Genomic DNA, 17,097 nt, shown 5'->3' with positions numbered 1-17,097 from the left:
TGATTTCTTCGGAATAAATTTATGTTCGGTGGATTTTCGTTCTCAATCAAGTTAGATGAGGTAATCAGTAAGGGTATTAGACAGGAAGTACGATCAATATCGTCATTCGTTGAAACAATATATACATGAAGTTGAGATTCAAAGCTTTAGATCCTTGAATCTTAAAAATGTTGTGCTGGGTTTAAATGCATCAAAATTTCTTCAGTTTGGAAATTAGGAATATTGTTCTTACTACTCAAAATAGTGGAAATATTTGTTAGAAATCTATATATTACTAATTATTAGGGAACACTCATAATTCCTCAATAAATTCCCTAGAAGCCAATAAAATGCTCTTAAGTACTGTTAACCAATTCTTACCTTTGAAGACTTAGAAAAAATCTAGAAATTAACTCATACCTTAAGTGGTTTAAATGTACCAGACATTGAAAATTTAATTCACTTGGTATTGTTTTACTTGAATCTTCCTATTGTTATTTAGGACTGCGATTGATCAGTCTCTTATTGGCATATGTGCATATGTATGCCTCGATATTGCCTTAATTTACAAGCATTATAAGCAAAGATGGATAGTGGCTATCAGGACTCAGTAGCTAAGTGGATAACGCGATGGCGTTTGAAGCGAACGGTACTGAGTTCAAGTCCCAAAGTGAACATCAACTCTGAGATGCAGGTACGTCCAGCTGACGAGTCCCAAACAGGACGAAACGCGCATCCTGGATTCCACTGCCAGCCACTATTCATTTTTGCTTATAATTGAAAATTTAGTTTACTTTTATGTAAGCTATTCATTTGATACACTAACTCAAAAAAATAACATTGGAATATATATGCATACATGAGGGAATAGCAGGTTGCATTCATTTATGGCGAACAAAATTGTTTGTTTGTTTTCTGTATTATATTATAATGACCTTTTAAATAAAAAGACAAATCATTAATAAAGTTACCAATCATAATCATTTACATGCAATGGCAAATAATTAATTATTTAGGGGATCATGTTCAATTGACAAATCAATATTGATGAAAGTGTGTATACAATCAAGTATGAAATATAAGCCGGACTCCAGGTGAACAACGAATATAGAGAGTAGTTTAATTTTCTATTGTAATCAATTCAATCATGATTTAAAACTAATAATACAATAATATACCTGAAATATCTAATCACACGGCAAAATAACTAAAGAATTACGCTGTGTCTATAACTTAGTCCTAAATGATACAAAAGCCAAAGTTACAAGGAAGTAGTTAATAAATGACAAATCTGGAGCTATAACAACGATTTATAAGTGGGATGAAAGTATAGAAATAGAAGAATATACAATAAAACTATGAATAATAATCGTTCATATAGCCGTTTCAAAATTCATGTTTCTCCCTATCAATATAGTTCAGCTTAGATAACTAGGTAATATCACACAAGTCTTCACATAGATTATGACTTCAAGTCGAACATATGATATGTACTTGGTAAATGAGTTAGGGAAAATCTAACGATTACATTCTAACATATCACGAATTAGAAACCACGTAGTCCATACCACCCACGCGACAGACGATACAAATCAGCGTAGTACTGAGCTTGTATTACTTTTTAGCCCAGTAAGTCATGAACTCTAACAAGATGATTAATGTTTACAAATAGAATTACTACAACAGATGAAGATCACTATAAAATATTTAAATCATCCCGAAATGTATTCAGTAAAATAAATTATAAAGAGAATTGTCCACGATATTTTACCGTTCTATATTTGTTATGTCAGTGAACTAGTCTAATAAAACAGTTTAAGTAATCGTTGACAAACATCTCACGCTGTTAGTGAAATTTCAATAAAATATTACTTTTGTAAAAGAATAGTTATACCAATAAAACGATGACATAAGTAGCAATATATTGCTCTATTTTCCGTAAATTAGATAGCGAGTGCAACTATTTTTCTATGTATGTGTCAACACTATGTGGAAGTTAGTGATACTATTCAGTCATTGTGAATGAAGTAGGTTGAACAAAGTTCTAAATAGTAAATAAACACAACAATGTAGAATCTAGCAAAATAATGTATCTCCTCGAGTCCCAGCTTTCCACCATAAAAACTGAGTTTGTTAATGAATTAAACTGGTCTAACAAATAACAGAGTCTATTATACGAGCAGATTGAAGACAAGGTTAGGTGAGGTTAAACCAAAACATGAAGGTGTCGATATTCTGTTTATCGTTTGTGATCTATGATTGTAGACTTGGCTTTAAGTCTGTTAGGGGGACTCAGATGCATATATTCTTTATCTTTCTCCAAATCGCGAGAATAGTTTATTCAGTACTTTTCATTATACAGTTGTATTTCTTTCTTTCCAACCACATTTCATTCGTTTCATTATAACTATTATTAATATACTATCTCCACTCTCTTACTTTTCATTTTCTTAATCGCCATCTGTTTGACTGAACAGAAATGTGATAACCCGAAACAACAAACATTTTGTACTGTATTCTACATTGTTTATAATCGGTTAGGGATCACAGTTCCTGTTGTCGACTCTTCAAGAAAAATTGAATCAGTCACAAACAATATGATTTCAAGTAGCAAAAAAGTTACTGGAAAGGAGCAAATTAACCAAGCAAAATAAATACAATAGGAGGCCTCAGATTAACAGTTTAATTCATGCACACACGTGTATAACACACACACACATATGTATGTACACACACGGACGTGTACATTTCTTCATTTTCCTCGTTTTAGTTTAGATAATTTTCTTGTAGGCTAACAAGCATAAGCAAGTAAACAATCGAGTAGAATGCACAAAATTGATTTTACTGTAGCTTGGATCTAGTTCAGAGATTAGATCAGTAATGAATACGAACATTACTATCATTATTTATCATTACTGCATTTTGTTATTTCATTCTTTGACCATTCGTATTCACCTGAATACGAAAATACACAAAGTATGATTCATTCAGCTCAGTTGAAAACGGATAATAATAATAATAATAATAATAATAATAATAATAATAATGGTGTGGAGATTTTTCTTCTTAAACGAAAAACAATTTCATCCTCTTATAGTTCACGTATGTTATGCATGTGTACCTGTGTACGTGCTACCTTGTACGCAGATGTGTATTTAGATAAGCATAAAAAGCATATATCCCCTATAGTTTAGCTTATTCATATGTGTGTGTGAATGACTTCCATTATGTTAATGTTAAAGAAAGAGATGATATGGGAACAAAGAAATAAGAATTACATTTGCATTGATGTAAATATACTACCTGTACTATGTGATTTGTACATATTAATTCTAAACTGGAACAACATAAAAGATGTGAGGTTAAAAAAAATTATTGTTATCAGAACTATATATCAAACACACAAGTATTATTATTTTATTTCATACTTATTGGTTACTTGGATCTTCCCATTGATGTCTAGGATTGCAATTAGTCAGTCTCAGTAGCTAAATAAATAACAGGATAGCGTTTAAAGTGAACTGTACAAGTTTCGAGTCTCGGCGTGAACATCAACAGTGTGGTGTACGCACATTCAGCTGAAGAGTCCCATATAGGTCGAAACGCGTGTCTTGGATTTCACTGCTAACCACCATCCATTTCTGTTTATTATGCCTGTGACTTTATGGCGACATCGAGGCAACCCGCATAGGATGCCTATATTCTAAAAGAGACTGAAAAATTGTAATCCTAAACACCTATTGGAAAATTCAAACAACCAATACGAATACACTTCAGTTCAATATGTAGTGGAACAATGACGTAGTTATTAAACAACTCAATAAATTGCGAAATTGTACAAGGTGGGCTTAAAGGCTGAGTACACGAATTGGTGGTTAATTATTAACTTTTAGTGGGTATTTAGTGTAACTAAGCTGTAGGGCCGAGATTTAGTGATGTTACAAATAGTCTTGTGATTTCAAGTTCACTTTTAAACTAATTAGAGAGTAATTAGTAAGAAACAAGTATTGGCTACAGAAGTAATGAAACGTGACATATTAAAGTGGTTTTAGTAAGCTTATTAATTTAGCAAGCCTTAATATCAGTTTACCGATAATCGCCTACAAGATCTTTATTAACAGTTTCGCTGGAAAGTTATAAAGATGGCATTTTGCACTACCAGGAAACTGCCTGAAATTAAGGATGGTCGAACTTTACCAGTTATAACTTCTGACGCACCTTGAGGCTGACCAACAGTTCATGGTAAAAAACATTTTACGAAATAAACTAACCCCTCCCCCGAACCGATTATCTTACTGAAATTATTATATTTTCGAAATACCAAACTAAAATCTAGGTCACTAGGACATTTCCAACGCACGAACACACACAAATACACAGTGATGGGAAGAAATGTTCGAAATATGTGATGAATGTATTTGCATTATAAATTATGCTAAGTTTAGCTTAGAAGTGAAAATATATAACAACTTCAACTTGATATGCAACAACCAAATTTGCATTATAAATAATTACAATAATGATGATGAGTCACAGTGATGTATTATGGAAGTATACCTGTAGAGCGAAGGTCATTCTTACACATGTCTGTAACCTTGACCGTAAATGACTTATAAATATTGGCTTAAATTTATGTACATGAGCGTCCGTGCTAGTGAATTTAAACAAATCTAACAAAAATACGAAATTCATGTTAATAATAATAATAACAACTTTTAACACATGGAATAAAACAAATGGTTTTGCTAGTTATATTCAAAATGAACATTTCTTGATCTAAATAAATGAGAGTTCACATTGTTTCCAACTGTGACATACTTAATTATTTTAGATGGTAATTACAATAAAATATCTGAATTTCAGTTCACTTGATTACTGATGTCAGTGTCATTAGGGAAGAATAATCAATCATCGGTCATTATTCAAGTATGACTTCATATAATCATACCTTCTAATCTGACCTGTGAATCATATTCCAACATTTAAGTAGGCATAAGCAAGCAAACAAACAAACAAACAATGAAGATTTATTTATTTCTGTAATTCGTATCCAGAAAAAAATGGTACACAATAACATCGAATAGAAGAAACTTGTTTTATAAAACAAGAACATAGTTTATCGGTAAAAAAAAAATAAATTATTATACATTATAGCTTACAAGTTGAAACTTAAGATTTCATACTGAATTGCATCCATTTTTAGTCAAAAGTTCGGTTAAACAAATGGGAGGGCATAAATTAGAATTTAAGAATATTTCGTTTTGGCAACAAAAAAACACATAAAGAGACCAAAATATCAAGGACTTATTGAGATGTTGCTTGTAGGGGTAGAACTAATTCCAAATGCAATCAACCAGAAGATACAAGTTTATTTATTGAATATAGTTTTGAGTATCCTAGTAATATAATAACTTTGAGAAAAAATATAATTCTTCTAAACTTGAAACGAAATTAGCTCAGTCGAAATCAATACAAACTTATTCAAATCAATACCATAACATTTCCATTGTTGCAGAATATCACAATGAAGATACAGTTTGATTATGGACAAAGTAGTCTTGAGTGATGTCGAAGCTTTGACGGCGATTGTTACTTCCTATTTGTTTGTACTGTGGAAGGATATTTCTCTTTGAAGTACTTGAACATGAAACTGGATTAGATGTGGTCCTAGAAACCTGAAAGTATGATCCCAGTACCAAAGAGACAACTATTTGAGGGCGGTCATATATAGCAGTTTTGTGGTTAGTTTTGAGTGTATCAGCTCCAGACTCTTAAGACCTTAATCCAGGAGATGGAAACCCGCGAAGTCAGGTAAGGTAGGTTATTTCTGGAGCAGACATTTGTTGGCTCCTTCCCTTGGTAGCGAGGAGGTAGCATAGCAGTAAACGCTGTTTGTCAAAGGGAGATACTTTGCTGCTATCACACCTTTCTACAGTTGACGTTGGACTGTGAGTCTACTGTTTTAAATCTTACCTTTCTTGAACCAAACTGCTTGGGATAGCAGACATAAAAGGGACAAGTTTTCCAGCCAAAAACCTCGACTGGGTCACCACGATATACAAACACAACTACAAAATCAAGATAGAAGCTACGGTCGGCGGATATCGTAATAATAATACGTAGTACATGTAGAATTTTCCCGACTAGTTCAACAATGGATAAGTAATTTAATTACTAAACTCAAAACAGGTGTTGTAGACTGAATTTCAACCGGGACGTTTATAATGCTTTCAAAGGATGAACTTATAGCCTAGGAAAAGTGAAAAGATATTTTTCCGATTATTAAAGTCTTATGAAAAACAATGATTTTCTTTAATTGTAACACACAGCACCTGAGGATAAAATTTAAACATCTCTGTATTTCATATTATAGAAGACAAACAGCTTTTTATGATCACATTTGAACAAGCAAGAAAAATTTCTGAAAACGTTAACTTACTTGAGTAGGCTAAATGAGAAGAGCTGCAATTGAACTGTTGAACTACTGAAGGAGTTGTATGCACCTTTGATAGGGTGTGATAAAGTTTAGACCATGGCAAATTAGCTAAAATGAAAAGTATACAAGCTATGTAGCTTAGTCCATGAGACCAATGAAGATTTCTACGAAGTTTCCGGGCCACAATTAAATTTACTGATTCTTGGGTGTCACTATTATATGAATAGGTTCGATTATCAGTATCAATACTGTTATTTTTAGTATACAGAGGTTTAATGGCTTTACCTGAAGATTTATTGGACATAATATGTTGAATTGAATGAGATGATTTTGAAATGCATGGCATGTTAGCAAAAAGAACACTAATTAAAAGCAAGACGGTTGAACTGATCAGTAAAGCTAAACGTATTAAATTTATGTGAGTTAAATGTAAACTAGAAACAGCATATGAATGTTGGATAAATGATGAAGAGTCAACTGTTGGTGGGAGTGTATTATAGTTTGAGTAAATCATCATAGATACGACTAAGAAAATGCAAACAATCAGATTTAAAGAAATAAATAGATTAATTTCCGCCTGACGATATTTTAAAATGAAGTAATTTTCATAGTATTTATAAACGTTTGGTGATGAACAGTAATTATTAGTTGTATTTAGACAAAGCCAATCATTTGATAGCTTATCCTTTACAGTGGAAAAGTATGATTGTTTTTGGCAGATAGCATGTTGAGTAGACAATGATAAATCATTACGAGTTTGTGTTTTTTGGTTGTAATTTGATGAAATACACTGCGATGCATTAGTGGTCAAATGACTAGAACTGAGATTATATAAACTGGACTTGATATCTGCACTCTTATTTGAGAGAATTACTGGCGAATCACTTGAAATTTTCTTATGTTTAGAGTTGAAAAATGATTTAAACCAATGAAGTCCAGACCATACATGTTTACTGTTTTGATTATTCGATCTTGTGTCTGGTGGACAAAGTAAGTGAACACCGGCTACATCATAGAGCTCAACTTCAGGCCCACGTCGAGCAGAAAGTTGCAAACCATGCGGAAGTTCAACGTCCAGTAATGGTGACTCAGTGAGATATTTGTCTTTTTTGGAGTGAGCACCAAGCCAGTTTTCATATTGTGGTTCGTTTGTTTTAACCTCTACGTCAGGCATGACTAACAGTTGGTTTTAGTGGAATTCTATTCCGTAAAGTGAACTTCAAATGTAGCACGGAAGTAAACAAGTCACACCATTCTGAAACATAAATTAATAGCAGCATTTTTGAGAAAACAGATACAATGAATCAGTGAGAAAATAATTTTAATCACACCAGATAAAAAAAATTTTCTTTCAACAAAAGGCTGTGTCAGGATTCTGGTTTCTCAACGAAATAGCACAAAGTTTCTAATTCTCGAATAGATATTTTATATATTAGAACACGAGTCGATAATAAGCTAAATATATATTTTGGAGCGAAAAAGGGACCTTACTTTTGAAGGTTTTCTAAATGACGAAGCTTTATTTCCTAAGTATGTTTAAATTTTCTACAACTAAATGTCATCTGAAATGTAAATACATGACTAATACAATTGCTGAACAAGATCAAATCAAGCATTTATAACTGTTGTTTTAAAATCGATCGAAAAGAGATACCCTGGAAAAAAACTGACAAAACATCAGATCAAATCTTAGCTTTTGCGAAGATAAAGAAGACAAATGAGATGTTGCGTGCTAACTTTTTAAACCTCAGTGTACCAATGTATGTACAGATGCTCCGTCATACTAACTTACACCTCACACAGCCAGATTTCTCAACTAGACCATAAGTGGTTGTAGGATCCCGTAATTATCTGTCGCTAAGGGAGATAAGTACAGGGTACAAATGTACTTAGTTAACTCATTTACCAGATACTTCGCAATGGGCCACACATTTTGAGGGCTGGTGGTACTATACATTTGACTACACCAAAAACCGCAGTGAATAAGTACATCACATGAAATTATGTTCAGTAGATTGCGTTAACTTTACTTAAAGCGATTCATTCAGTATTGGATGGATAAGAAATACAGAAAATGGTTTCAACTGAAATTCGTAAACGATTTTTAAGTATTTAAAGCATTAGAATAGCGAGTCAGATACAGACAGAAAGTGGATTTGAAACGTAGTTAACAATCTGAGTTGCTAACTTGATTATGTCGAGACTTAAACGTTTGACTGTTAATTCTTCTCCTTTTGTGATATTTGTAAAGTAAAGGTACGTTAATCTGACTTCTGCGATAAAATAAACAAAATATTGTTCACGAACATTTGCCAACATTTAGACCAAACAAGGTAGTATCCTGTGGCGTTTCAATTACCACGTTTAAATTATGGTATTTCGAAAATATTACGGAATAATTGTAATTTTGCAATATAACCTAAAAATCACCTCAACCATTGAATGATGTCTAAAATCAACAGAAACATCTTATCTTTTGGTGTGGTAACACTTAAATATTGGTACCCAATTCACGTCTGAAACTCAAAGAATACACTTCCCGCATTTGAAATATCGCGTACTAATTTTGTTACTCTTACATACCAGTCGTTTTAAAATAATATTTATAGTTATATTTGGTGGTACGCTATGAAAGAATTAAGACGTAAAACTACTAGCTGATTAGAAAGACAGAGGAGCAGGTCTGAAAACAATCTTGACGTCATAATCATTCCAGAAAACGAACAAAAAATGTCATCGTAATACTAGTGTGGGCTTCTTCATAAACTATACTAACTAAAATGTACCCTATTATGATTTAAACACGTGTTAGGTACATAGACACGGTGAGTTTCTCATTGTTACGAGGATGAAGAATATATAACGCAAAGCTCGCACCTCAAGGTCACTGCACAATGAAAGTAAAGAAACCATGTGACCCGCCAATATAAAAGTTAATTTTTCGTAGACTGAAAAAACAACAAACTTTGAAAAATTAATTGGTAGTTTCTAATGAATAAAATGGTCGTTTATATTCTCTAAACGATTTTTACGTCAAGTCAAGACGAGGAAAGGTTCATTCAAGTCATTTAAATTCTGCCCTGGCAGTCGAAATATTTTCATACATGCTCCTCATTGTGAAAGTTATTCGGAAGCTAGGAAACCGATGCTCCTCATAACATTAAGAACAAAAATCAACCTAGATACGTGCAATATCTGAACAGTAAAAGAGACCTGAAAGACTATTCAAACACCAGACGAAATTGGAAAGATTCAAAATGTATGTGATAGTAATTAGTTAAAACCTCTAAGTAAAAGATAGTTCAAAGGGACTATCATGGAAGAAAGTGATGCTGCGTTTTATTGATGAAGAATGTAGTGCCTCTCACACACAAGAAGTTGAGTACGAAAACTCCATTTAATTAGTGGAGGTCATGACTCCAGGATCATCGAAGTAGATGAAATGGATCATAGTGAATAGCGCCATGCGCAATGCCAAAAGCAAGGATGTTAGGAATCACTACAACGAACGGCTTCACTTCTTCACAGAAAACTGCGCAATAAAATATATGGCCATCCCGATTATGGACCTGTGCGTCAAGGTTAGGACGGAAAACATGGCGAAGCGACATGCACAAGATGATGAAGTCGAGAAAGTTGAAAAACCTGACGACCTACGTGATTTCAACAAAATGGCTATGAATGCGACCATCTTCTCTAGTAAGTATGCATGTAAACATATCACCAAACAACACTACCTAGAATCAGATCAGTCGCATCGAAATCAATAGAAATTAAGATTTATAAAAAAACTATGTGGTATAATCAAGAGGCTAGGAGAGAAATGTAGTAGACCAGAACAGGTAAAGACGAAGTGTCCGAAACGGTTACCTAGATTCAAGAAACAACTCGTGACACTACGGATAAATGTTGGACAAACAATTGGATGTTATTCGTCACTATACAGCAACTTTCATGACCATGAGAAAGCGTCTCATGTTATGGATGGAACCTAATGGAAACTTTTCCGACACTATGGTATACTTGAAAAAATCGTCATCATAGCTGAAGGACGTCCTAAACTTAGGCGAGTGGAATACAACTCTGATGGTTTAGCATCAAATGCTTAATGCGAAAAACGTTTGTGCCGTTATCCTATGTTATTCCTCATTATTTAAATCAATCGCCATCCGCATCGAGGAGAAACATTTTCGACTTAGCAGACAGGGATATCGGGAATGTTGAATTCAAAGTTCACTCCACAGACTGACCTTCGTTAGGCAACAGTTGAAAGCCGAAAAGTAATATACACACATATTTAGCCCTAGTATGAGACCCTTCCATGGTACGTAGCCATAGCAAAGATAGCGTTTATGTTCATGACCCTCCTATTCAGAACTGAATCACATGATCAGTGAGTCAACAATCAATACACAGACATCACTCATGCTAAAAGACGCCAATTGCATTGTCAATATTTCCCAGATAAAATTTACCAGATAAAATTAGTTTTCATATTTTGCACTGAACAATTATTATTATTATCAGCTTTATTCAGTATTATGTTTTTGGTACAATATTGAATTCTCAGCGTAAAGTATTTCAACAAGTTTCCGTTTCTTTCTTCTTGGTCGGTCCTAGCGATAAATATTGAGTGATTGCCAGTTAGATGTTAACAGTTCAGTAAATGAACATCTGAATAATGTGCATTCTTTTTGTTGTATATTGCCAACAACCATATTGTCTCTTATTGAGCTTTTGGTAACTGTGATAACGAAAGTGTTAGGATAGTCGGAAAAATATACCAATAATTATCGTGTTAAGTCTATGGTGGCCTTGGACCTTAAATGTACATTTCCTATTGGTCGATGTTTATTTCACTTGTTAAATATTGTGTAAATGTTGTTCTCTACTTTATGGCACGTTGTGGTTTGTTTGGTTAGTATATAAATAGAGTATGTCTGAAATACAATGATTCATAACTCAGAGGCTGTGACTTGTGTTCTTGACTCAACTGGCTAGGACGGACAGCGAAGCAGAGTCAATCAGGGCACTAGGTCGTTCACTACGTGTTTACGTGTCCACTGTCACAGAAGCGATCGGTAAATACGCTGCGCATCTATCCTGCAGTCACACTCGTTACAACAATTGGCGACGGGGTAGAGAAAATTTTGAATCCTCTAATTGGACGAGATTCAGCATAATTATTTTGACCAGTCAGTATCCAGATTGTCATCGGCGTCCTTGGGAGTCATTGGTTGTTAATTGGTTACAGTATTTCTCATTACCCTGCTGACTCAGAAAATGACTATCCTTCCCGATCAATTGCAGCTACTACTTGATCGCCAAGAGCAGCGTTTCAGAGAGAGCCAGTTGAATGTTTTGGACAATTTACGCACGCGACTGCTAAGTCTCCAATGTTTCGGAGATGTGAAAGAAATTGATGAGTTGATTTCTCACTTGCATACTGAACTCGAAAATGACTGCAGGACGTATGAATGTGAAAACAAAAGCCTCTATGAATCCCTTATGATCAGTAATGCAAACGAGGCAGTCGCTCATGATCCGTCCAGCGATCCTGAATTGTCCAATTCAGAAGCATGCCCTGTTGTGGGTTCAAATCCCACTGTACCTGAAACATGTGAGGTATGCAGCTTACAAGAAGAACCCCTCGTGCCAGAAAATGTTTCCCGTGCATCAAATAATGGTCAGAAATCCAATACGAATTTCAAAGATGCTGTTTATTTTAGGGACCTATTACCCACTGATGGAATTTTGAGGAGGTCTGATGAATACGTTTCACAAGAATCAAACCTTAATGACCTCATGTCTGGTGTCGCTAATCCTCATCATCTAGTCAGTTTTAGTGAACCCTCTACTCAATGCGGGAAATATGCTTCAAGTAGAATCAGACTAGCTGTTACTTGGGTATATAAGGACCCAACGTTATTTCGCGGGGGAGGGCGGACGCAGAAAATTTTAAAATGCAGATATGAACTTCGGATCTTTCAAAAAAAAGGGAGGTGTTAGGATAGTCGGAAAAATATACCAATAATTATTGTGTTAAGTCTACGGTGGCCTTGGACCTTAAATGTACATTTCTTATTGGTCGATGTTTACTTCACTTGTTAAATATTGTACAAATGTTGTTTCCTATTTTATGGTACGATGTGGTTTGTTTGGTTAGTATATAAATAGAGTATGTCTGAAATACAATGATTCATAACTCAGAGGCTGTGACTTGTGTTCTTGACTCAACTGGCTAGGACGGACAGCGAAGCAGAGTCAATCAGGGCACTAGGTCGTTCACTACGTGTTTACGTGTCCACTGTCACAGAAGCGATCGGTAAATACGCTGCGCATCTATCCTGCAGTCACACCCGTTACAACAGAAAAGTTGTACAATCTTCAGAAACGCAGCAGAATAGGTGATATATTAAAACAAACCAAAATAGATAACTTGTTGAAATATCTAGGAACAGGTAGCTCAGATGATGAAGCAGGTTTTTTTTCATCTGAGTTCTCGTTCACCGCAATACCTTCTGTTAGAACGAAAACATTGTTTCCCAATGTTAAGACTATAGACTTCCTTATTCTGTATAGTTATAACATGTCCTGGTTACATACTTTAGTGGTGAAACATTTGATTATTTAAATGGTTTAACCTAGTTACTACGCTCTTTAAACCTAACAGTGACTCTCACCCCAAAATAATCCGTAAATTTACTCTAGATGAGTTCAAATACAGTACTGCACATCTGACATATACCGAAGCCGCTTCCTACATAGGTTTTTTATCTTCGGAACAAACTGCCAGTTAGAACACGGAAAATAAAGTCTGTAGATCTTTTTAAAAAGACTTCTGTACGACATCGAGTCACTGAAAAACACTTACTTGCCCTCGGATACTGGTGTTTTCTAGGACCCACCTATGTAGGATTACATTACAAACCCAGTAATATATCAAAATAAGGGTACTAATAATTTCTTGAAATGTCTGACTAAACACAATAGTATATTTGAATCACTCGTCTTTTCACATCAGAAAAATGGGCTATGTAAATAACAAACATGGTATATCGACAAATGGTACGGAACAGTACAATCAATAAATTGTGTCGTAGATGGAATATCAATATCAAAATTGAGAGTGAGGTACAGCGTAATTAACTATCCTCAAACGCCAAACCAGAACAAATAAGTGAATAATGGAACATGAGTTATTTTTGTTCAGCACTAGTATGGTACATGCTATTCCACTACAGGGTTTCTTACTACTCTCTAAGTAGCAAAAATATGAACAAACATCAACTTTATTCTAGTCAGATATTTTCACTGATCATGACCCTCATCCACCAACTGCTAACACCAGGCACCGCACTGTCAACAGCTAGAGCCACAAATATGGAAATGTTGACATCAAAAATGGAATGTTAGAACGACCGAATAAGACCGGTGGTACCAACATTTTAGCTATTTTACATCATGATAAAAAAATATGAAACATCATATTGGGTACATTAGTACATTTCTGACTAGCTGCTCTACTTCTGCAGCTTTTCATGACATAAACTGATACGTTACAAATGAAAAGAATTCAAACCACTACTGATCTTATTACTCAGCCATGTTTGTACCCCAGCATCCAACAACTACGAAATTTCGGCGGCCTACAAGCTAGTTAGTTTTCTTGTCTGTCCTTGTCCCCTAGGTTTTGTTGACGTCTAAGAAGCTACCAAGTATCTAAATATATTCAGCAGTACACAATTTAAACCTTATTATTGTCACGACCTCTGCGTTGTTGTAGCCATAAGAAATATGGAAAGACAATGACTCTTTGTAAGGTGAAAGATAAAACAAGCTACAAGTGAAACACCTATACTCGAAAATACAACCAACAGAGTTAGGATACTGAAATCGCTGGTTCTTGCTTGATTATCTCATAGTTCAGTTGACTGTCGAAATGTAGGTGGAGAAAAAATAGCGTGCGTCAGAATGAGTTAACAGTAAACTTACAGATCACTCCTGTCATTCGTACCTAAACTTTGATGTAATATTTAAATTGTTATGGAAAATCAATGTTTTTCTTAAGTAACTATAATTTTTGTTTCACGCCTGGCAAAAGTAGAATATCGCACGGTTCTATGTTCATTTTAGTCTCAACAAATGGTTATGAATGCGATATGCCATGTTCTATGCGTCCAAATGTTGGGCATCAGCTTGAACCAACCCTGATTTTACGCTAGACAACGTTTGATGTGAAAATTCGAAGTAGAGCTGTACAAATTAAAATATGGTACATCTTTTTACTTGGAACTCGAGACTAATTAGACTGTATGCAGGAGAAGTCAAATGATTCAGAAGGAACTGCCAAAGTTGTTCTGTCAAATCCAAAGAAGTCATCGAGGAAGTCATTACATATTCCTTTGGATGAAACGGCACAAGTTTGCGGAGTCAAACAAAAGGTTAACCCAAAGTTATCAAGGAGTGAACAGACTTATATTTCTTTCTTATTGCTGATTCCGCAATGTGTCCAGTTGTCGGGATGAAACTACTCTAAGGCTGAGAAATAGTATTGTCGCACTCGTAAATAAAAAGGATTATGAAGCTGAAGCGTCAAACGACATCAATTTCTCTGTTTTCATGATATTAAAAGGAATGGAGTGAATTACAAATGAATCTAAATCTGTCCCTTGTATTAATTACCGGATTTATTTCTCTCGGGTGGACATGTTGATGGTAACCTGCTGACCGCTAGTGACAGTTGGAGATTACAAGTATGGCGTGTTGCTCATATGCACATAGGTTGCCTAGATCACTCCAAAGTACTCTATGGGACTGATTATTAGGGAGGAAATCGATGAACATGAGTGGTTGACAGGACAAATGCCCACATGATTATTACACAGTCATGCTAAAAGCTGCACACATTTTTCGTGCCTTAAGGTAACCCTCTTGCTATTGATAGAAGAAACCAGACGAGTAGTGAATAGGTCTTTATTTCGATCTTCGCGCAGTCACAGTGGAGCGTGGTATTATTTGTTCAGACAAACGAAGCCTCTCAACATTCAATGTAAGATAATAGGAAATATAACGCCTATGCAAAATAAGGAAGTGAATGAATACTTGACCTGTACTGTTTTGGCATATGTTTGGTTGTTTGAGGTCAACTCTTAACCAACCAACTTATGCTGTTACACATTCACTCTATGTCGTCAGCTCGCAACTTCAAGCAGGTTAATAAACATTTTAAACTTTTAACTATTCTTCGTATTATCACTTAGTTATCTTTCTGACAATCACGTTTCTCAGACTATAATGTGTGTGAGTAGTTACTGTAGTGGCCGGCTCTATGTCGAGCCCACATACGTTATTCTAGTTTTTGGACAGACCAATTTATTTATTCTTCCCGAGTCACTTTTGACCTTGTTAACTATTCCCCTCTATTCGATTTGGCTATAAATATTGGGTACCGCTTGATTAAAGTGGGTTGGCTCACTTGCTTTCTCCACTGTGTGTCATTTAGTTTCTCTTCTATTTATTCTCCTCTTTCTCTTTGCTCCGTCTCTCTGTCTGGTCTGATCAGCGACTGTGTGAAATATACGCATTCAAACTTCATCGTCGAATTTCGTTATTCACCTATGCAACTTAAGTCGATAATTATATAAGAGGATTGACGATAGGTATAAGTCGATAGTCACTCTATCGAAATCGCGTTAGGTATGGAGTCACTAAAATATAAAGTAACACACATCACTATTCACTAAGGAAACACGAATATAATGATAACTATCAAAAGCCATTTATACCTTGATGTACGTAAAGGTAAGATTTTATTATTGGACACTATAAAGCACCCATCTTACCATTTTCAGATGATTGGAAAGGTTATTTCGGTACTACTATGTATGGTGCCCGATTCGGCTCTTCGTTTAGGACTTCACGTCAGATGAAAAGCGCTGTTTCATAGGGTTTATCCGTAGAACTCAAGTATCGTTTTTCCTAATGTGCTAAAAGGCACTTCTCGTATTTTCTTTAGACCACATCCCTTGCTAGATTCCCTTTATTAGAGAGACAGCCTTACTGGATACTTCTTTCAGAATTAAACCTAAAAGTATACCTTATACTGAAGAAGTCCAGAAAAGTTTGCTGGACGAAACGTTGGAATTATTTAAATTTCACTCGCTGAGATTATTTCAAATACATTTTTCACATATAGTGATATATTTTGAAACGGTTTTAACGGATTTCATGATGGATCATACTGCATTTGGTTCTCTTCTTCCTCGCGGATTATCAACTAGTTTTTCCAGTCTTTAAAGGAGGAGGTATCGCACAAAGGTAGAACAGGAAGGGGCATGCACAAAAACACTTTCTAGCACTTTCTTTGTAAATGTCTGTAAACTATAAAATTTACTCATACAGAAGATAGTGTGCGAGAATTAAATCTTTCCCGTTTAATATTTTGTTGATTTGACTTCTACTCGGACGAGCTGATAAACCATGAATACAAATCTTTAATTATGTTTAATACACCCAGGCTAACTCCGTAGGTCCGACGACGGTAATAGAAGGCTAAATGCGAATGAAGTTTGATTGGCTCGTTTCATGTAATAGTTTACTTAGACATTCGGATGAAATGTAAGTAGATCAAAGCGAAGCGGGGGAAGGTGAACGTGTCCAACCCCTCTCACAACTCGTTG

General features: G+C 35.0%; 1 protein-coding gene across 1 annotated transcript in view; it reads right to left on the bottom strand.

Annotated features, from left to right (window-relative positions):
- The window catches only part of ADCY5 (Adenylate cyclase type 5), a 94,907-nt gene extending 85,586 nt beyond the window's left edge, over nt 1-9,321 (bottom strand). Inside the window, exons 1-2 of the mRNA XM_051217910.1 lie at nt 9,293-9,321; nt 6,419-7,670 (exon numbers count right to left, since the gene is read on the bottom strand). Coding sequence (XP_051064345.1) covers nt 6,419-7,589 — 1,171 coding nt within the window. The 5' untranslated portion in view covers nt 7,590-7,670; nt 9,293-9,321. The remainder of the gene's footprint in view (nt 1-6,418; nt 7,671-9,292) is intronic.
- Between the last annotated feature and the right edge of the window lie 7,776 nt (nt 9,322-17,097).

Source organism: Schistosoma haematobium, chromosome 7, assembly GCF_000699445.3.
Source record: "Schistosoma haematobium chromosome 7, whole genome shotgun sequence".
NCBI classification, from domain to species: domain Eukaryota; kingdom Metazoa; phylum Platyhelminthes; class Trematoda; order Strigeidida; family Schistosomatidae; genus Schistosoma; species Schistosoma haematobium.
This window is presented reverse-complemented; position numbering and strand designations above follow the sequence as displayed.